Source organism: Sebastes umbrosus, chromosome 2, assembly GCF_015220745.1.
Source record: "Sebastes umbrosus isolate fSebUmb1 chromosome 2, fSebUmb1.pri, whole genome shotgun sequence".
In the NCBI taxonomy this organism is placed as follows: Eukaryota; Metazoa; Chordata; class Actinopteri; order Perciformes; family Sebastidae; genus Sebastes; species Sebastes umbrosus.
The window spans coordinates 37,374,569-37,397,263 of NC_051270.1; the positions used below are offsets into that span (position 1 = coordinate 37,374,569).

Below are 22,695 nucleotides of genomic sequence, written 5' to 3' on the forward strand. Positions count from 1 at the left end.
CGATAAAATCGATGGCCTCAGGCCTCAGAATAGGCCAAAAAACATAGATGTATCTCTAAATATATTGGTGACACAGAGCAGCAATATTTTATTAAGCTTTAATTGTAGAGACCTACTGAACTGAATTTGAGGAAATCACATAGGAGCGTTTTAGTAGAGAGAGACTCCGAAATCCAGTCCACTGATTCACATCCTCAGCTATCGATATGAGTTCACATATTTTTGATTGGGAAATGAACTTTCATATCTTTTTTCCATTCACTGACTTTACGAGGCTTTAGGGAGTTAAAGGCTTTGACTCCCGCATTCCTACAGTCAAACTCCTACAGTATGTACGTGTGCGTGAATAAGTACTGACCATCCATTCTGAGATGATGATGTCCACCTTCTCCACCGGGAGCTTGATGTCTTCTATGCGGCCTTTGATCAGAGTGATCTTGTCCTCCAGCTGGTTGGACCTGTCGGGGGGAAACATGCAAGAGTCAGAGGACTTAAAAACATGACTCGTTTCAATGTTACGTCACCTAGAATCCAACAAACAAATGGTTCAATAGTTGGCTTGAAGTTTTGCTGTGCTGCACATTAAAAAAAAGGTGGATACTACAAATCCCAGTTATGGCAATTAATTTCCGTCAAAATATAATAGGAGAATTCATGTTTAAAGCCACTTGGTGGCAGCGGAACAACAACACAATACTGACGTTGCCTACTTGGGAGGCTTTCACATCAGGGACCCGGGCCCGGATCCGAGTACCCTTGACCCCAAAGTCCAGTTCGTTTGAGTGGTGTGAACGCTGTGTGCCGTACTCCATTTGAAAAGGTGGTCTCGAGTAAAGTTCATGTGTACTCAGGTACGGTTCACATCAGATTTGAAAACCAACTGTACCAAAACACGGGAAGTGGACTGCTGTTTAACACGAGTAGCAGTCAGTGAGTAGTTTGAAAGGGCAGGCTTTTATCAACGGCGCCGGTCTCCTCCGAATCTGCATACCGTATGCGCACAGCACACTCTGTCTGATAGTCTGTTGACTATGTAGCCTATAGATAACATTTATTTTAATAAAATACAGATGTACAGACAGAATACAGTAAAGCACAAAGGCTGTTTCCATGCTGCGAGGCAGACAAGCGCTCGCGACTGCCTGTTTATTCACATGAGGAGCATAGTGAGTCCCGCGGGTCAGTAGAGTAGGCGGTCCTTAATGTGTCCCAGGACACATTCGCGTACACACTGCTAAAAGAATGTGGCCATATGTGGCCCAGATCCGAGCTCAATGCGTCCTCAATGCGTCTTGAGTGCGTTCACAACTGTACTTAGAGCTGTCCACTTGTGATCGGATCACTGAGGACGCATGTTAATACCAGGTCTGAACAGGACCTTTGTCTGTCTGCTGTTTGGTGCTGGGCAGGTAGCATACAGCAGTTATATCAGAGCTTTTTCACAGAAAACAGCCGCGAGTGAGAGTGTACGACAACAGTAACGTCACACGCCGCAAAACACACATTAACTACAAACTAAATTTGCAAAATGTTGGTAATTTTTCAAATTTGTCACACACATTATATTTCCAGTCTTTCCTGAGCCGTGTTGGTAGGAGTGTGAAAGGGGTAAAACTGTAACTGTGGGCCTGCAGAAGTGTCAGGTGCTCAGGTAGCGGCTGTAGGATCAGCGCCGCTGTTTAAATGATCTTTCCTTTCAGACCGGCCAGTCTGGGTATCAATCTCTGTGAATATTCCATTATCATGACAGCTAATGTTACCGAGGACAGAACAATTACTCACAGCGGCCCAGAGTGCATTTCTGTGGCAGCGATCCTTATCTTGAACTGTCTCTCCCCTCTCTGCTGCTCTGCTACTGCTGCTATCACCTCCTCCCAGGATCCAACAGCCCCCCCCGCCCCCCTCACCCACAACCCCAACCCCCCACCTCCTACACCTTTCACAAGAGGGAAACACTGTAATCTCATTATTGGGGTAATTTAGAGGACAATGTCAGGACTCTGGGGAGAGAGTCAGTATCTGTGTGGCTTTGTGTGTGCGTGTGTGTGTGTGTGTGTGTGTGTGTGTGAGAGTGGGAGTGAGAGAGAGAAGCCCCTTTTCACACAGCCTGTTCTAGGCGGGAATGTTGTACCATTATTCCACCTCGCCGTTCTGTATAATAAAAAAGGTACGGACCCGGAGTGGAGGGACAGAGTTGTTCCGCCGCTCTGCGCTGCTCTGCGCTGCTCTGCGCTGCTCTGCGCTGCTCTCATACGGCGGGTACAGCTGATAATGCCGTCAAGAACCATGGCGTCATGGCGGAAGTGTAACGCCCACCCTTCAGGTTCACCCTCAGGTTAACACCGTTAACACTGTTCATACGGTTAGCACCGTTAGCTGTTAGCTGCTGGCTCAGCCGTCAGCATGTTGAGAGCTGCGTGAAGGCAATTCTTCAATAATAGAGATACTCTGAATTTCGAGTTAAGCACCTTTAAAGATAGAAAATTTCAATTCCAATAATCAACAACATTGATAAAGACATTTGCCAATATATCTACCAAATATGTTTTATATACACACATGCACACTGTATGCGTATATATTGCTTCTTTCAGGACGAAAAAGCAATAAAAAAAATATGAATTAAGATTTTTTTAAATTGGAACCGTCACATAAATGAAAATAAAAATAACTAAACAATTAACCAACATTTTACATGAAAAAGTTTTATTTTAACCACATTTTTGGGATAATGAACGACATAAAACTTCAATGCAAACGTATGAATAATTGCCAGGTTGTCCTGAATTACATGCATTCATAGGTTGTGTCCGAAATTCCACACTAACATGCTATTTAGTACGCTAAAACAGTATGTGAGATATTTAAGTATGTCCAAAACTTTAGTATGAAACCAATCGTACACAAATTGCATACTATTTCCCGTGAAATATTACAGTATACGACGTTGTACACTACGACGGCATAAATATCCCACAACGCAATGCTGTAGTGACGACAACGTTCATAACAGACGTTGACGGACAGATGTGTAACATCAATGACGCTTCAATTTAACGTATTTAAGTATAAGATTTCACTTTGCTAGGTGTAAGATATATATTAAATTAATTCGGAATTTGATTCTCACAAACCGTCGTTTTGGTCACATGAGGTTGGCACAGGTTACCATGGTTACACATCTCCAACCAGCAAGGAGGCTCTCGGGAAATGACGACGTAAATTACAGTTCAGTGTGTCCGAAAAGATACATACTACTAGGGGTGTAACGATACATTTTTACAGCGATACGATACGATTTACATGGTTCCGATACGATTGAAGGATGATATTTGGCTCATCTAGAGTGATACGATACGATTCAATGACTTTAAATCGATACAGTAACTTTTTTTGCCAAAAATTCAATCAGTGTGACTGTGACATAAATATCTGATACTGGACAGTGCAGGTCAGGATTCCTCAAAGTTTTTCTTGTTAGGGAATCAGGGATAAATTAATTATGGATATAAACAAGTAAACACAATGATTAATGGCAAATACATACGGCTTTTATTAGAAAATAATAAAAAGTGCAACTGCAGGACCTGCTGCTTCAGTTCTCAAGATACAAGGCAGTGCAATATTTAACACGAATTATAATAAACCAACTTCTATTCAAGTTAAATGAACAGTAATTTAACCTGCTGCTTCTGTCCTCATTTCCATTATAAACGGTAGAGTAATAATACAGAGATCAACCGCTGATAGAGATCAAACAGCTTGGGACAAAATCATTCCTATACAAACGCTGCTTAAATAATCGGCTGATAGTAATCAAGTAGTCCACCTACAGTGTTCATTTGGGGTCTTTTCATACATGAAAACATATGGAACAACATTTTAAAACTATGTTAGACTGACGTTAGTTGAATTTCTGTTTAGTTTTTTACTTTACTGCCGTCGTGATAATTATCCTCGCAGACCGTCTGCTCTCCGGCTGGATACGTGAGGCTGAGGCTGCATGATGCACATAGATATCATGACAGGGAAAGGAAAGTCATTTTCTCTGAATGAAAAAAACGACAGTGCACGGGGAAAGTGCCTCTGGGTGAAGCCGCCCTCGTCAAGTGGATTGATAGCGCCTGAAACTCTGCCGACCGGCTCCTCTGCATCCGCAGCGCCGGCAGCTCACCGGGCACCTGGGCCTGTCTCCCTCCACGGCGCTAGGAGTTCAGTGCGCCGTTCGACCGCATGCACGCCATGGATGCGTGAAGGCGTAGCTGGCAAGAGCTGGCGCATGTCTGGAGAGTGAACCGGACTAACGTTTAACATTTCTTTACTAATAAAAGTGCTAAAAAACACTTTCATATAATGTTTGTCGTCCTTAAATACAAGGTACAAATCCTTAGTATCCATACAAATCTATTTTTGCGTTTCAAATCGATTTTATATCGATATACGTCTCCCGTGAAGGACAACTTGCCAATTACCTATCGACGTAGTTGGATCGTAGGAATACAAATCGATACATGGATGTAGTAGATGAATCGTTACACCCCTATATACTAATGTTTATTCACACATAAGTATGTTGAACGATTGTACACTTGTTGAGTACGTAGTGCGTAGAATGTGATTTTGGACGAAGCCGTTGTGTGCGTTACTGGCTGATCGGCATCCTTCAACCAAAGTCAAATGTCGGCTGATAAACATCCAGAAACTGATAATCTGTCCGGCTATTATTAGTTCACCATTAAAAGTTGAATTTCATTAATCTACGTGAAATGTTGTTTAGTTTTTTTCCCCAATTTGTAGTCACAATTCAAAGCTTTCTATTAGATAATCCATCAATTCCAGCCATTTAGAAAAAAGAAAAAGAAAAACGTATTTAGACATTATCCATTAAGGAAGTGACTGTGAAGGAAGGAAGTCACATCTAGCTTTTCATTTAAACTTCGGCGACGGAGTGGAGACAGGAGATCGATGCTCCTGCCCAACCAACAGGAGCCACTTTAATTACAATCCTGATATTAACATTGAGAGGAAGTGGCGGACACACACAGGCCATCAACGCACACACACACACACACACACACAGGCCATCCATGCACACACACACACAGAAATAAGAGCTTTAAAATCACAAGCGGACAGTAGATTTAAAGGGAGCCGAGGGCTCTGTGTGTGTTTCTGTATGCGTGTGTGTGTTTGTGTGTGTACATGTGTGAGTGTGTAGGAGGGGAGGAGGGGGGGTTACACATCTTTCTTTTGCTGAATCTTCACCGCTGGCGAACCTGCGACGCAGCCTGCATGCCAACACACTCTCCAACAGCGAGTCAGTGGGCTGTAAAATTAAAACGTCCTTTTCCTTCAGCAAACCCCGTTGTTTTGCTTATACGACACTCTCTTACATAACGGTAATAATAGCAGTCATAATGGCCCCTAACTCAAAAATGCATTTTAGAGGCGGGGGTGTGATGGAGGAAGTGGCTGCAGGTGGACGCGGACAGCGGAGGGCTCTGGTGGAGGTAAATGACTCCGCTGCTGGAAAACTGGAAACACACAGCACCTAAAATTGGGACTGTGTATTTTATTAAAAGGTACCAACAGGGGGTCATCTACATATGTGTGTGTGTGTGTGTGTGTGTGTGTGTGTGTGTGTGTAGACCTCGGACTGCAGCTGCAGGGGAGAAGAAGAGGCGAGGGGTGAATGAGTCCGACTGCAGGTGTAAATTACGTGCATTATGTCCACGCGACTGACAGCGGCTCTACTGAAGTCAACCAGCTGCAACAAATAAAAGGTGGAGGTCACACTGACCTTTACTCCCACAATCCCCTGCTGCACACAAACGGGAAGAGGATCTGACTACTCCACGGATGTATTAAGAGAACCGGGTACGGCGTTGGAGGCCCCGTTCATTCCTGTGAAAGTTGTGACTGTAGTGTGTGTGTGTGTGTGTGTGTGTGTGTGTGTGTGTGTGTGTGTCTCTCACCTGACTATGTCCATGGCTTGATAGATGATTTCTGATTGGTCGACGGCTATGACCTTCTTGGCCCCAGCTTTGGCAGCGAACATGGACAGTATGCCAGTCCCGCATCCCACATCGAGCACCACCTGCAGGACGGGAGGCAAACAGCAATACAATGTATGGAAAAATAGCTTGAAGGATATGATAGCTTTAGATTTTAGAGGAGTCTTCCACAACTTGACAGTTTTTATATGTTTAGGAAGAGCTGATGCAACACTTGATGCAGAACAACAATAAATTTTATATTATACATTTGTACCATAGACTGTGTAAAATATGGACGTAGTGGCGAGGGGAAAACTGGCATGGCCATTTTCAAAGGGGTCCCTTGACCTCTGACCTCAAGATATGTGAATGAAAATGGGTTCTATAACATGCAGTTCATTACATGCAGTGTAAATGTGTTATTTTTGCCTTTTCTAATAATGGTGCATTTCTGGTTCTTCATACTATAACAGTTTTCCTAAAATTGGATTTAAAAAAAATTGCCTACAGTATCGCAATATATTGAATGATTACCCCTGTATCATGATACGTATCGTATCTCCTGAGTTTTGCCAATACACAGCCACAGTGTGTTTGGCACGCTGACCTCAGCACCTTCACTGATCAAACTGCTCCCCATAGTAACTTTTTTCCATCCAGCACTGTTGTTAAGTCGCCTCTATTTCAGGTTCCCATAGGTTACAGCTAATTTGTTCATCTCCGCCCCCGGCTGGTGTTAAATGGCCGAGGCACAGCTGCAGTGAGTGCGCACGCATCTGCATGTAACACTGTGTTTATGTGTGTCTCTATTTAAGGCTACTTCAACCTGCCTGTAAGCATCCCCGCTGCCTTTACTGGTTCACAGAGGGTCGCCGGCACACTGCTGACACGACACTCCTCACTCCTTTCTCCATCTTTCTGTACTGCTCAGCCACCCCCCCCACCCCTGCCCCCCTGCCCCCCTGCCCCTCTCTTAACAGTACTGAACAACAATATCCTGATTTGTTCTCCATCTAGCGCGCGCTTCCCGTAGAAGGTGACACTTCCCTCTCTGCCGAGTGTTTCTTGGTGACAGGGATAATGTACGCTCCCATCAACAAAACCTGCCTCCCTCCTCTACAGCCTCATCCCAGCACTAACCAGCAGCCGCCCATGTAATGGATGGTCATGATCCAGGCCACTGCTTCCTGCAGGGGGGACGGGGGACGGGGGGGGGGCGAGTTGGAAGGGGGGTGTTATGTGTTTGGTGGTGGATTGCATGCGTCTGTTATCAGCACTCTGCAGTCGACATTCGAGGCGCTAATAAAGTCCCACTGTGTTTTAAATCACCTTATTAATGTCTTTTTCCTGCAAAATGCACATGCCTGTTTCTGTTAATAGACTCGCCTGTACATTAAACCAGCCGCCCTGCAAATACACATTATACACATCATACACATGATCTGTTTGCATGTGTTCAGCCGGCTCACCTTGTCTTTGAACACTTCAGGGTTGCGGTACATGAAGTTGCGGTAACTCTCCGTGCGCACTTTATCCTGTGGAGAGAATATTCAAAAAATTAGTATCAACACACGCGGACCACAATTTTTCTTGATTGAAGGAGTTAAAAGAGAGAGAAGAATAAAACATGTTAATGTGTATGGCGAGAATTTGTATTTACTGCAGGGTTTTCTAAGAGTTAAAGATGCAGTGTGTGGGATTTGGCGACATCTAGTGGTGAGGTTGCAGATTCCAACCAACGGTCCCGCCTAGAGCCAGTGTTATAGATCACACCCCTAGATATAAACGGCTCATTCTAAGGTGACAAAAACACAGCTATTCTTATTATCAGGTGATTATACACTAATGAAAACGTACTTGACGTGACCTTCAGCACGCGCTGGGGGCGGTTTGCGACCAAGTGTGAAGCGGTCGGGATGAGAGACAGTACCTCCAAGTCTGAGGCCGTGGTTCTCTGCCGGAAAATGGTAGACTGAACCCTCCGGGTAGGAGGAGTGAGTCACTGCCCAAAGCGAAGGAGCTCAAGTATCTCGGGGTCTTGTTCACGAGTGAGGGTAAAATGGAGCGGAACCGAAAGAAAGAATGAGACCGCGGGTACAAGCGGCCGAAATGAGGTTCCTCCGTAGGGTGGCTGGGTTCAGCCTTAGAGATAGGGTGAGGAGCTCAGACATCCGGAGGGAGCTCAGAGTAGAGACGCTGCTCCTTCGCGTCAAAAGGGGCCAGCTGAGGTGGTTCGGGCATCTGATCTGGACGCCTCCCTTTGGAGGTTTTCCGGGCACGTCCAACTGGTAAGAGGCCACAGGGTAGAACCAGAACACGCTGGAGAGATTATATATCTCCTCTGGCCTGGGAACACCTCGGGATCCCTCAGGAAGAGCTGGAAAACGTTGCTGGGGAGAGGGACGTCCGAGACCCGGCCCCGGACAAGCGGAAGAAAATGGATGGATGGATGGATGGAAAACATACTTATTAATATATAATATTATATTCCATTGCTGCCAATAGATCCCCCCGTAAATGCTACACGCTGTTCCTTTGAGGGAATCTAACCTTTAGCAGGTAATGTGCGTTCTTCGAGTGCTACGACTGCTTGTATTCGGATGCTTGTGTTGCGATATACAGTTGAATTCAACGCGGGCCTTATCAGCTCCCGTGAGGGGAAAAGAAAAACCTCAGAGCATGGCATGTAAAGCTTTTTCTACACAGGTGCAGATAACAGCAAATCAAAACAGACTGTGGGGGGATTCTGGGAAATTTCAGAGCAAATCTATGGGATAAATACAACTGGAAATTTTGTTGTGGAGGTCAGGTCTCGCTAATTAACCTGCCAATCAAATGTGCCCAGCGCCTCCCCTCTGGAGGAAAAGCTACAGAAATCTATTGAAATGACGGTAACACGCCTCGGTGCGAGACACCGTGGAATGGAGGAAGTTCTATTCAATACTTTTCAATTACAAAATGTAGTAATGTGAATATGACCACCAAAAGACTCATTCACTGTTCATTGTACTCGGCTGGAACAGTCGAATAAACTCTGATATTTGTCATTCAACTATAGCGTTGCCCTAAAGACCAGAAAACACAAATTCATGCTATATCGCAATGATCAGCAAGAGAGTGGTGCAGGAATGAGTCCTAAAACCCAGAAATTAGTTAGTATTTTCTTCCTGTTCCCTCGTCTGGAAGTCAATGGGTTTTTAGTTAGATGTCTGAAATAAGGTGTGTGGTTAACACAAGCTGAAGAGATTTTAACGTTTAACGTTCTACGACATAAAATACATCAGTAAATACTCCACTCGTGAATTTTGAAGCTTTATTGTGTCTTAAAAGGGGAGGTTGCTAATAAGTGCCTAAATGACACTACTAAACGTCATCACGTCGACTCGTCCGTCTTTACAGCCTCGTTGTGTTTATACTCGTGCTCATGCCACCGTGGTGTAGTTCGTTTATAGCCTAACGTTAGCTTTATTCTTCTGGCGATTGCATTCAAACTTTGAAAATCATAAAAGTGGTGTTCATTTGTGGAGATTATTTTGCTGAACAAAACGTGTGAGTGACATAACTCATTTTATATATTTATTCTTTTAATTTTAATCTTAATTTATTCATTTTTGTGTGAGTTTTGTGTCTCTTAGTTGTTTTCTTTTATTTATTCATTTAACTTGTATAAAAAGTATAAAAATGTGCAACGGACTTTGTCTGACAGACGATGAAAGAAACATTACAATAAAGTATAAAAAAGAGAAATAAACTAATAGGACAACCGTATCACACTTAGTGGTTATAAAAACGAATAACCTAACTCATTTTATTTATTTATTTTTCATTTTTTTATTTTTATGTGAGTATTGATGCACTGGAGTCGCTGAAGGCTCATATCAAGACAGTTCAGGAGGAGGCGTGCATTAACCCTCCTAAACGGTGACATGCTCATCGGCCGAAAATATGTCCGAAGATCCGTCAGGTACGGCCGTGGTCTTCAACACAGCCTGACGTTACACCTGTTTAGTACTGATGTGAACAGCGAGGGCAAGCGTAGGCTCTGTTGTAGTGATGTTGTCTGGTGTCTGGTGTTGACATGCACAGCGCTGCTCGCTACCGGAGCTGGTCTAATCCAAAAAGGCGCCATGATTTCTCCAGTTGCGAAAACGAACCGTACCGAACCGTACCGCAGTTCGTTTGGAAGCGAACTGAGACCACCCCTTCAAGGAGGTCTCGGTTCACTTGTTTTGGTGCTGCAACCGAGTGCGATTGCTGTGTTCACACCTGCCCAAACAAAATGCACCAAGAGGGTAAACGCTCCAGGGTTCCATTCAACCGACTTAAACAAGACTAACAATTTGTTTGGTCGAGGGCAGCCCTGTGGGACACCAAAACTCTCCACTGAAACTCAAAACCTAGCTCAAAAGCAGCGAGCAAAGTGAGGCGAGTTTACACTGAAAAGATTCTCACCTCCTTCATGTCACACACACTGGCCAGTATCCGTGTTTTAGTAATCGGGGGACAAATTAAAAGTTGATTTGTTTTAAATGGAAGTAATGTACGTCTAACTGAGGATGCTCAGAAACCATGACACCCTTTCAGAGGTTTCTTACACACACACACACACACACGCAGAGAGTGCGTCATAGGTGATGCACTTCACGGCGACCTGTGAAAGAGTTGAACACATTCTACCGCAAAGCCGCCCCCCCCATCGTCACGTGGTCTCCGCTCCTCCCGAGGCTCTGATGGAGTTTACAGCCTGACGCACGTGCACATGACGCAAAAGTTAACAGTGCTTAGCACCAATCAGGACAGCCAACAGGAATATGTCTAAGCACTGCGGTAAGTAGAACAGGAAGGGAGGAGACAGAGCTGACCCCCCCCCCCACATACACACAAACTCACACACACGCTCACAACCCCCTCAGCCTTGCTGACACTTTCAGGTTTCAGCGCTTGAGCAGTGTAAAAAAAATTATTTCCACGTTTTGGAGCATCCTCCGTGCGGCGGCGGCACTGCTGGCGTCTCACATGAGAGCTCAGCACTTATTGCTGATTTATCACTTTTGAGAAAAATGTCTTGTCCTCAGAATCAAAGTGTGCGTAAAGATGATCATTTTCATTTACGTGCTACATGGAAATCTTTCAGCCAAGATGTGCGCTGATGAACCCACTTCTTGCTCTGCAGAGACTGCTGCGCCCGGAGGAAGTGACTCACGAGACTGTAATGAGACCTGCAGCCCTGGTCAGTGTGTGTCTGTGTGTGTGTGTGTGTGTGTGTGTGTGTGTGTGTGTGTGTGGTATGTGTGTGTGTGTGTTTGCACAACTCAGACCTTCAGCATCTCCTCATGGATGTAATAATGGCCGTATGAGCTGAAGTAGGCCTCGTCCTCATCCTCCCGGAGCTCAGCCACAGTGCCCAGGTTTCCAGGTCTGCTGGTTTCTGCGTTGAGCACCAGACCCTGAGCCAGCAGCCTGAAAGAAACCACCGGACAGATCTGCGTTTAACTTCTCGTATTGGGGACAAAAGCAGCGACCAGAAAGCAGAAAAGCACACACAACCTTCATGCAGGACGTAGCAGTAAATGGAGGAGATGGGAGGCATTAATCTTTCTAACTCTTCCTCCCAACCCCACCCCCCCCCAACCTCACTCTTTCTGTAATTTTCCCTTATTGCCCCCCCCTTCCCACCTCCCCTCCTCACTTTAACCTCCATGCTGCAGTGGAATTTTCCCTTCCTTTTTTATCTTTCCCCTTCCTCCAAACTTCTTCCACAAGGTACTCTAGTTGATGTTTCTGCAAAACTGGGTTCACTGTGTCCCCCTGCTGGCCCCAGGTGGGTAGTGCATAAGTAAAGCAACACTGAGAGTGCACTGCAAGCTCTCAAGAACATGGAAAAGAAAAAAAATCTACCCAGATTTACATGAAATAAACTAATAACCTAACTAATTTTATATATTTATTATTTTAATTTTAATTTTAATTTATTTATTTTTGTGCGAGTTTTGTGTCTCTTAGTTGTTTTCTTTTATTTATTAATTTAACTTGTATAAAAAGTATAAAAATCCACAACGGAGGATGTCTGGAAGACGATGAAAGAAACATTATAAAAAAGATAAATAAACTAATAGGACAACCTTATCACACCTAGTGATTATAAAAACTAATAACCTAACTAATTGTATTTATTTAATTTTTAACTTTTATTTACTGATTTATTTTTGTACAAGTTTTGTGTGTCTTAGTTATTTTCTTTTATATATTAATTTAACTTGATGATGAAAGAAACATTACAATAAAGTATAAAAAAGAGAAATAAACTGATGGGAAAACCTTATCACACCTAGTAGTTATAAAAACTAATAACCTAACTCATTTTATTTATCTAATTATATATTTTTTATTTTAATTTACTTATTTATTTTTGTGCAAGTTTTGTGTCTCTTAGTTGTTTTCCTTTATTTATTAATTTAACTTGTGTAAAAAGTATAAAAATGTGCAACTGACTTTGTCTGGAAGATGATAACAGAAACATTACAATAAAGTATAAAAAAGAGAAATAAACTAATAGGACAACCGTATCAAGCCTAGTGGTTATAAACAAAAAAAGGTGCAAATGCAGAAAGGTCACTGACTTGAGTTTGTGCAGGTCATCCATGGCTCTGGCCAGCGCCTCTTCTGAGCTACGAGCTCTCTCCTCAGCGGCCTGTGCTCTCTGCTGCAGTGCATCATGGGACTCGGCCCCCGACGACGGGCACGTCGACAGGCTCGACTCCTCACAAAGCTCCTCGGGGTCTGATAGGGGACACAGAGAGGGGAGACAAACAGAGATGTAAAACATGTAGGCTCAACGCAGGGTCTAACACAGGTTTAAACACAAAAAAACAACATTGTATGCATAGTATAACTGTTTTGTATTTATGCGCTGCATTTACTGTTGTACTTTTAAATGGCTGCTACATGAAAAAGTTTTCCTTGAAGGAACAAAGAAGTGAAGTGGATGTGGAATCAAGACTAAATCCGTCCATTTGACAGTTCTTTTCTTACAAAAATTACTCAAACCGATTAAATCGGTTATCAAAATAGTTGGCGGTTAATTTAACAGTTGACAACTAATTGATTAAACATAAAGTAGGCAGAATGTTTTTGGCATCATTGGGCAAAACTTCCATAATAACCTTTCAGCATATTGTAATTCAAGTGAGAAAACTAGACTTCTGCTCCTCCTCATGGCTTGGTTTTTTCAGGATTTAGAAAATCTAGCCTGTGACGAGAGACTTTGACCAATCACAGGTCATTTAAGAGAGAGAGCGGGAGAGCAGGACAACATCAGATATGATTTCATGTGTAGGGAGGACTCAGCATCGTAGCGTGTTTTTAATGACAGCCAGTTACTTTCACTATTTTCTGTACAGTTTAAAATGTAAGACAGTTCATGGTGCAGGGAAACATTAGACTAAAGGTAGTTTAAGTACGGTTATCTGTGTGTAGAAAAAAACTAAACCTTTTTACTGTGGTCCTGATCTGCCTCAGAGCTTTTCACATTGTTCATCGCTTCACCGTCTGTAGCAACGGAGTCAATAACATAGCTAAATGTGCTAGTGTAGGTTATCTGAGGCCACTTCTTCAGGTCGTCCTCCATCCCTCCATAGTAGAAGGCAGAGCTATGATCACACTATCCGGTTTAATAGCACAACGTGCCGGAAGTTGCAACCATACTTCATGCAAGGCATCATCGGGGCTAGGAATAAGGTGGATAGAGTGCTGCAGGAATGATTCCTAAAACCCGGAAATGAGTTAGCATTTTAGCACTTCTTGTCCCTCGTCTGGAATTTAATGGGTTTTTAGTTAGATGCCTGAAATAAGGTCTGTGGTTAACACAAGCTGAAGAGATTTGAACGTTTTGTTCTACGGTATAAAATACGTCAGTAAATATCCCACTCGTGAATTTTGAAGCCTTTATGTGTCTTAAAAAAGGAGGTTGCTAACAAGTGGTTAAATGAGACTACTAAAGGTCATCACGCCGACTCGTCCTCCTTTACAGCCTCATTTTGTATACTCGAGTTCATGTGACCGTGGTGTAGTTCGTCTATAGCCTGACGTTAGCTTTTTACTTCTGCCGATTGCAATTACTCGTCAAAAATAATAAAAGTGGTGTTCATTTGTGGAGATTATCTTGCTGAACAAAACATGTCGGTATCATAAAAATACACCATCCCTGGAGCACAAATATTAACACTTCTGCCTTTCTATTGTTTGGATGAAACAGACTAGTTCATTTTGAAGCGCACTGAAACCTTTACACCTTTTTCCTCTGGACCAGAGCCGAGACCCGGGACAAACGGCAAACAAGTACCAACAATTACCAGCCTGCTAAATGTGAGCGTGTGAGTCAGTGAGAGACCAAAAACTTTGTACCTGTCTGCAGCAGGGGGTCGTCCTGCAGGACGGGTCGCAGGAAGTCTTCACTCTCCCAGGGTAAGGCAGCGTCTGGCAGCGCCGTCAGACAGGATGCATCACATTTCTATAAATAAACACAGATTGGTTCACAAAAAAATACATCAATCATATTGCACTTTAAGTTGTGCTGCATTTACTTGACTATCTTTCAGCTGATGGATGCGATATTAATCCCCATGAACACGAGGTAGGAACGAAAATTGTAAACATCAGAGAAATTCAAAAATACATAAATGTAACAATATAGTGTGAACATTAAATCACATCTCAGTTCTTACCGTTGACCGTATGAAGTTGATCATCTTTATGTAGCCGTAGTCGTCTAAATCTAGGAGGGAAGGAAGAAAAAAAAGTGAGCTTTTTCCACACAGAACTGAATAATCTGTTAAAGCTTCAGTAGGCAACACGTTTTTGGCATCATTGGGCAGAAATCCCATAATAACCTTTCAGCATATTGTAATTCAAATGTTCTGAGAGATAACTAGACTTCTGCTCCTCCTCATGGCTCTGTTTTCAGACTTTAACAAATCTATCCGCGTCTACTTACTGTGTTTTCTTATCACGTCTACGAGGTTGATCTGGTGCTCCGCCATGCAGTGCTGCAGGGTGGCAGGCACAGAGCTCAGCAACCTGGAACACAAAGGTACAACAGGTAGGAAAATCTGTTTAATTTCAACATTTTTATTGATGCATGTGTAAAACAGAAAGGGCACCACAATCAATAGTGGAGAAGTACACAACACCAAGGGATTTTAAGAATGACAAAGAAAGAAAAAGCACAATAACCCAACACACACACACACACATCCACACATCCCAGTTTGGATTTCCAGTTATTGTATCTATATATAATGTATATATTCTAGTCCTCTAGCAGGGAGGAAACAGTAAACTAATAAGATGTGCAACCACAATGATCTTCCGTGGACTGATTTTGAGCTTTTCAATAAAAACAACTAGTGAAAGTGAAGATAACTGAGTCTGACCAAAAGGTGAAAGTGTAAAGTGATCTCACCTGTCACAGAACAGACAGGTAACATTAACTATCTGACTCTCCTCCTCCTCCTCCAGCCACAGCCACTGCTCTTCATCACCAACAACGTCATCATCATCATCACAGTCTGAGAGCTCGGGCATCTCGTCATCATCACCGCCTGTCAAAATAAACCCTCATTACAGCTGAATGTGCACCGTTACTGTGTTAGTGTAGCTGCAGCTTCAGCTCATCACTGTGCTCAGATAGGAGTTATCATCACCACGGTTACAGCTGCTGGGCGACAGGCTGCTGACGCACCGTGTGACGCAACTAAACACACACTTCATTAACTATACACGTCATAGAAAGTATCGCTAGCAGAAATAAGTGCTCACATATTTACAGGAGGCGATTTGGGTGTTTAAATGTGCTATTTACCAAACTCACGTGGGTCTGTGTATGCTGCCATGATGTCGTCTCGGTTGGTTCTCACTGGACTTCCTGGTGACGTCAGGTGACGTCAAGAAGGGGCGGGGCCAGGATGCACTTCCACCACTTCAACACCAGATGACGCCAAAGTTGAAGAAGTTGAAAAAGTATAATAATAATACTAATAACACCTCCACACAAATACAGATCAACAGGTTTTATTATCGCCTGTTAAACAGTGCAGATGTTCCACTACACACATGTATTTATTGTTTTTAATAATAGACTAATAATAGGACAGTTCGCTGTGTCTGGAAGGTGGGATGAGCAAGTGGGAAAGGAATAGTTTGATAAAGAAAAAAATACACTGTAGGGGTGAATTAGCCTAATGTGGGGCATTTTTTGCATTTCGGACTTCTGGAATATATTGCGATATGAAGCCAATACATTAAATTCACACCCAGTACCCCTCTTAAATCCCCAGGATGTGTCTTAATCAAACCCCCCCCCCCCCCCCCCCAAAAAGAAAGAAAATGCAGATATCACACTCATAAAAGAAATGGTAGACATATTATTAGTACTCTTAGTGCCAAGTTGTCTCAAACAAATCTTAATTTCCTAATGTGGAACAGATGCCATCTGATGCCGCCTTAAATCACCTTAATTAATGTAGGAAACACTCAAGGCTAAATGTGCAATCCCATGTTCGGTCATTTTTACCATTTACAATGTTATTGCTGTTACAAAATCTAGGCTTGTAGATGTGGATGTTACATGGAAAATCAAACAACATCAAACAAGCAATAATAGTTTTGAAGCCTTTAGGCATATTAAAAGATATTGAACAGCCTTTAAGATCATAGCCTATCTGTTATGCAAAGAAAGAATAATTAAATGCACAGCTAAAAATGCATGAATCTGTTGTGAATTGCAAAGTTAAAATGTTAAACCATTAGAATGTTTTAATATCACTATACAGGGAACACATGCAACCGTAACAGGCAGAGGGCCTATTAGAAGCCAACACATCAAACCTTGAGGAAACACATTAAACCTGAACCTGCATTCCATTGCTTACCACACACTGCATTATGGATAATTATTGAATTACCTATAATGCATAGGCATAAAAACAACCTGCAGAAATTAGAAGAAAAAAAAACTCAACTCAAGGATTTGGAAATGTATTATTTAATATTAAGTTTGACTAAGTATTTACACAATTCAAATAACATTTTTCTCTATACTACATTTTGTAGGCGGTTGTTTTTCTTTCAAATTATCATTCATTTCACTTAGTATTTCGTGTGTATTAATTTTGTTTCATTTATTTATGTTTATTTGTATGTTTTTATTTGTTTATCTATTAATTTTATATATATTTATATTTTATTACGAATGGGATATTTATTTATGTATTTTATACCATACAACAAAACGTTAAAATCTCTTCAGCTTGTGTTAACCACAGACCTTATTTCAGGCATCTAACTAAAAACCCACTGACTTCCTGACGAGGGAACCAGAAGTGCTAAAATGCTAACTCATTTCTGGGTTTTAGGATTCATTCCTGTAGCACTTTATTTCATTGTCCTACTTGTGCTAATGCAAATGCATGAATGTAAGTAAAAATAGATGCTTTGTTTAACTAATAGCTGGTTGGCGGTGTGAATGCTGTGTCTCAAATGTCAAAACGATTAAGTTAACACCACATGAAAGGCACAAACCTGTGGCTAGTTCTATCGTATAGGCGTTTTTAAACTTGACAACATGAAACTATGATGAAAACATAAATGGGCCTTTTTGTAGTTCCTGTTGCAATTTTTTTTATGCAGTAGATAACAGTAGGTTAACTTGGGCTGCAGTCGAATAGTCTTTTTCTCTCAGGAAGGTTCCCAATAGAGTGAAATGACCAGGAAATATCTAAGTTCCAGCCATGATAAGAGCAGGTTGAATCCTCTAAGTGCTAAGGAAAGGTGCTTCAATGCTTCCTTTATTATCTCCTTTAGCAGAGGATACACTGGACCGTCCTTTAGGAAAGGAAAGGAGATAATGCTGTCCCACAATTCCTTGTGGCAGCAGCATTTAAAGCACGCACCATTCTGCCGTTCATGAAAACAAACAGTATGCTTATCTTGCATATTATTTTTATACAGTAATTGGGATTCATGTTGATAAATATGAGTGGACAGTGACAACCATTTTGTTTGACCTTATTTTTAATTATTTATTTTGAACATATAACAAATGCCTAAGTAAAAAACTAAACAAGAATAACAAAGAAAATGAACAGTGAACATACAGTAAAGCAAACTGTCAATAAAATAATCAACATAAATAGATATTACATTTCCAAAAAGGAGTAGGTAGAAGTACAGCCTACACTTAGGCTATATGGTCCTACCCCGTCACTACCATCCGCCATCTGGAGAGGGAAAATGTGAGTTAAGTTATTTCATCACTTTGACCTTGACAGCTTTGGTATTCACAAATAGATAGATATAAAAACAGATAAGTTGTTAAAAAAATGTTGTTTAACTAGGGCTGCACAATTAATCGAATATTAATCGCGATCACGATTTTGGCTTCTCACAATTAAATGAACACAATTGACTGCGATATTGACCACTCATAGAATACTCTGCTGCATCTCAAATCAAACGCTTTCTAAACTAATAGCCAGCCACCAGGGGGTGATCGAGATGTTTTGGCTTCGCTTCTGGGGAGCTGTCATGCCACAGACTGTGAAAAACTTTCCTGAACGTTGCGGCTGCAGTCCAGAATAGAAGAGTAATATACTGTATTACTAGACGAATAATAATAAAATTGCACTGAATTCAGATGAAGAAGAACCTAATTTTAAGTCAAATTTCGATGCAAAGATTTGTTAATTACCAGGAACGTAGCACAACTAGAAAGTGAAAACAGTGCTCTATTGATTTAATTTTGGGTGAAACATTGGTACAATTTTATTTTGCTTCTAGGAGATGCACTGTGAATAAGGACCAATCTCATTTTGATGCAAATATTTGTACATTAGCAGGAATGTTTAGCACAACATGGACGTGAAAGCATTTATTTAAAGGTCCCATATTGTGCTCATTTTCAGGTTCATACTTGTATTTTGTGTCTCTCATAGAACATGTTTACATGCTGTAATGTTCAAACAACACATTATTTTCCTCATACTGTCTGTCTAAATAAACCTGTATTTACCCTCTGTCTGAAATACTCCATTTTAGTGCATTTCAATGGAATTGCAACGGAATTGCGTTGCTAGGCAACAGTTTGGGTCCATGTGTACTTCCTGTCAGCTGATGTCATTAACATACACATAGACTGGGACACATTTAGAATGTTTACTTATAAAACCGTGTAATGGTCCAAATATTGTATATTTGTGACATCACAAATGGACAGAGATCCTTACGGCTTGTTTCAAACGCGCAGTTTCTGAATACAGGCTGTGTGTATTTCTCCGTTTTTTGAGCGTTTTGATAGTTTAACAGTATTTATATAGCACTTAAACCTGCTTTATAATGTGCAAGACCTGAAAATGTAACTTTTTACAATATGGGACCTTTAAATGTAAAATTGCAGTAAAAAGAATTTGTCCCTAAAAATCAATGAATAATCGTGATCTCAATATTGATAAAAAAAAATAATCGTGATTATCATTTTGGCCTTAACCGTGCAGCCCTATGTTTAACCGTAAAGGCTTACCCTCTTGCTGGTGTTGCCACCAAGCAGCATCTGGCAGGTCAGTTTAAACTCCAGACTAATCAATTTTCTTGAAGACTTGAGACAACCCGGTGATGTTTCTCTCTTTCTCTTCCGGTTGTAGCTTCGGAGGAGAAACTGTAAATGGTTTGTTTTCTTGCTCCGGGGAAGATCCAACTTCTGCTGAGCTTACAGACTGGCCCTCGCCGTTTGATGCTTGAGGTACGAGCTCTGCATCTCGGCCCGCTGTCTGCGTGGGCGAAGCAGACTCAGTGCTCCAGTCTCCAGTGACTGGTGAAGTTACACCTGTGGTGGAGTTCAAACCAGGGGGAAGGGTTGTCCCTGCAAATGTCTGAGTCTGACCCATTTCACTGTCTGAATGGGTATGAGCAGGGAACGCACCATTCGTAGGACGTGTTTGGAAAGGTTTGAATTTGCCTTGGACAGGAGTTTGTATTCTGCCTGGTGGCGGAGGATGCCAGCTGCTGAGCTGGCTTGAACCTCTGGAATTGTAATTGAGGTTTAGCTGCCTTTCACTTGTTGCTGAAACACCAACATCATGGCTATAACTGGCCTGATTCAGTTTTGGAAAACCTGTTTCCAAAAACTGCTGTCCACCTGCAGCAGCTTGGAGCAGTGTTTTGTCAAAGCCAGGCTTGAGGTGGCGGACGTGAGCGTATCCTTTTGCTTCAGACGTCCCATCACCGCTGTAGACCCTGGGACTCCATATTGGAGAAGACATCGGTGTGTCAACTTTTCCAGGAGGACGTCCCTTCCAAATGGAGTCCTTCTTCTTGTCGCTGGGTTTGAAAACATTTTGCAACGAGGTTGTTCTGCCGCGATTAAAGCTTCTGGGGAGAACGTGAATCTTTTGAGACTTCAGACTGGTGGCTGGAATATTTGGACTTGATTTACTGCTGTGTATATAGATGGCGGCCCTTCTGTTGTTAGGTTCAAAGCCTACTGGAGCTTTGTCTACCTGAACAGGTGGAAAACTTCCTGTTGACTTAGTTCTGGCTCGATGGATACGGGGCCGAACAGAATCAGAGTTCGCTTGATGAATCTTCTTGCGGTCGTACACCACATTACGTCGTCCTTGAGCAACTGAGGCCGACGCATAGCCAGATTTTAAATGGCTTTTTGGAACATTGCTATTTTGTGTTTCAGGAATTACAGGATACGAATAATGGTTTTGGATTTGGGATGATTTAGAGTCCGTGGTGGGATCCTCTTGAGCAGGGTAAATGTTGCCACTTTTCCCTCCGTCCACACTTGATGTCTTGTAACAAGCTCTAGGGTTTCTGGAAGCAGGTGGTCCACTCCATCTTTTATATTCTCTGTTGTCATTGTGGACTGCCATCGCGGCCTGGACGTGTCGTACATAACCTATTGAAATAAAACACACAGACAGACACTGTACATATTGTTCTATATAAAGTGTATTAAAAGTAAAATTGCAGGGGTATTGATTCAATATATTGCGATATACTGTAAGCAAGGTGATAGATTTTTTTCAAATCTAATTTTAGGAAAACTGTCATAGTATAAAGACACCAGCATATGTTTAAAATCTGAGTAATAAAAGTCACTATGTGAAATGGCTACTAACTAAAGTTGGGGACTAACACATGAGTACAATTGGGCTCATTGAATCCACAAGAGTCTCAGCTCTCCAGTCATATTTATGTAGTTCCAAGACTGTTTAGGGACCCCAGTATGCAGAAATATTCAAATACACCATTTTATAAAAAGGTGAAAATAACACATTTATACTGCATGCAAAAAACTGCATGTGATTATCATAAAGCGAGCATGTCTATAAAGGAGACTCGTGGGTACCCACAGAACCCATTTTCATTCACATATCTTAAGGTCAGAGGTCAAGGGATCCCTTTGAAAATGACCATGCCAGTTTTTCCTCACCAAAATTTTGCATAATTTTGGAGCATTATCTTCACTTCACTAGCTTTAAAGTTCCCATATCATGCTCATTTTCAGGTTCATACTTTTATTTTGTATTTCTACTAGAACATGTTTACATGCTGTAATGTTCAAAAAACACTTTGTTTTCCTCATACTGTTGGCCTGAACATGCCTGTATTTAACCTTTGTCTTAAACGCTCCGTTTTAGCACATTTTGACGTAATTGCGATATAATTGCAACAGAATTATGTTGCTAGGCAACAGATTTGGTCCATGTGTACTTCCTGTCAGTAGATGTTATTCACATACACTGAAACCAGGAATAATCTGAAACACATTTAGATTGAATGATGGTCTAAATATTGTATATTTGTGACATCACAAATGGACAATAATCATGACAGCTTGTTTCAAATGAAGAGTTTCTGAATACGGGCTGTGTGCATTTCCCTGTGGATAGAGCGTTTAATTTTTTATAATATGGGACCTTTAAAACTGAGCCTGCTACAACCTCCGAAAGACAGAATAGCGACCGGGTCCGCTGGCGGGTTGTCGGATTTTTAAGAGGTAAATCAAAAATCAATACAGTGTTTTGGAGAACCTATACAGTATTACAAGACATAATATCGCGATACTCATGCATATCGATATTTTCTCACACCCCTACATATCATGCAATACCTTTCTGGGTATTCTCACAATTTACATCACCAGCAACCATCAGCCAAAAGAGAAGCACAAACAGCCTGCAGAGTAAAGAGGGAACCAGATTAAGATCATACACTTCCCATGTATTTAGATTAAAGTAAGTTTTCAAATAGCTGCAATCAAAGGTGACATTGAACAGGACAATTTACCTCAAGCAGTCTGTAGAGCTCATTGTTAAGTTTTCTTTCAGCAGACCCAACCCAACAGTGACTCTCTGCTACGACTAACCTGTTCACTGGTAGCACAGCCCCACACACCTATTTCTAAACTCTGAGCAGTGAGGGCCCATCAGTTCAGCTGTTCCTCATTTTGGACTAATTGCTGCATGGCCAGGATGGCAACGCCCAGAGCTGCTGGAAGAAGAGAAAGCTGTGGCTATTTTCCAAATCACATACTCTTTCTTTTTACTTTCAGTACATACTGCAGCTGCCCTTTACACAGTACGGACTGTTGCATGCAGTATGCATACAAATGGGACATGGGGCTTCGGTCGAAAAG

The 22,695-nt window shown here is 41.9% G+C and overlaps 2 protein-coding genes across 5 annotated transcripts in view; both read right to left on the reverse strand.

Annotated features, from left to right (window-relative positions):
• prmt3 (protein arginine methyltransferase 3) overlaps positions 1-15,972 on the reverse strand; it is an 86,628-nt gene extending 70,656 nt beyond the window's left edge. Inside the window, exons 1-10 of one of the 3 annotated variants that reach the window (XM_037752195.1) lie at positions 15,865-15,972; positions 15,457-15,595; positions 14,989-15,071; positions 14,720-14,769; positions 14,400-14,505; positions 12,617-12,776; positions 11,315-11,456; positions 7,466-7,531; positions 5,976-6,097; positions 359-458 (exon numbers count right to left, since the gene is read on the reverse strand). In XM_037752195.1, coding sequence (XP_037608123.1) covers positions 359-458; positions 5,976-6,097; positions 7,466-7,531; positions 11,315-11,456; positions 12,617-12,776; positions 14,400-14,505; positions 14,720-14,769; positions 14,989-15,071; positions 15,457-15,595; positions 15,865-15,886 — 990 coding nt within the window. In that variant the 5' untranslated portion in view covers positions 15,887-15,972. Of the gene's footprint in view, positions 1-358; positions 459-5,975; positions 6,098-7,465; positions 7,532-11,314; positions 11,457-12,616; positions 12,777-14,399; positions 14,506-14,719; positions 14,770-14,988; positions 15,072-15,456; positions 15,596-15,812; positions 15,835-15,855 lie in introns of those variants that run through there. The other 2 variants (XM_037752184.1, XM_037752204.1) reach the window with 2 other exon arrangements.
• A 3,593-nt stretch (positions 15,973-19,565) lies between these two features.
• LOC119499993 lies at positions 19,566-22,497 on the reverse strand. 2 transcript variants are annotated; one of them, XM_037789324.1, is made up of 3 exons: positions 22,347-22,495; positions 22,171-22,235; positions 19,566-20,952 (listed from the first exon to the last, which is right to left on the reverse strand). In XM_037789324.1, exons 1-3 carry the CDS (start codon positions 22,367-22,369, stop codon positions 19,625-19,627), a joined length of 1,416 nt encoding a protein of 471 aa, XP_037645252.1. In that variant the 5' UTR covers positions 22,370-22,495; the 3' UTR covers positions 19,566-19,624. The 2 variants fall into 2 exon arrangements, with proteins under 2 accessions (XP_037645252.1, XP_037645262.1); XM_037789334.1 differs by having other exon boundaries at positions 19,604-20,952; positions 22,189-22,235; positions 22,347-22,497.
• Positions 22,498-22,695: the final 198 nt, after the last annotated feature.

Coding starts and splice junctions, on each gene's coding strand:
- LOC119499993 (XM_037789324.1), bottom strand. CDS start 22,369: ATGAGCTCTACAGACTGCTTGAG. Junction 22,236..22,346: donor AGCTCTACAGACTGCTTGAG/GTAAATTGTCCT, acceptor TTTACTCTGCAG/GCTGTTTGTGCTTCTCTTTT. Junction 20,953..22,170: donor TTGTGAGAATACCCAGAAAG/GTATTGCATGAT, acceptor TTATTTCAATAG/GTTATGTACGACACGTCCAG.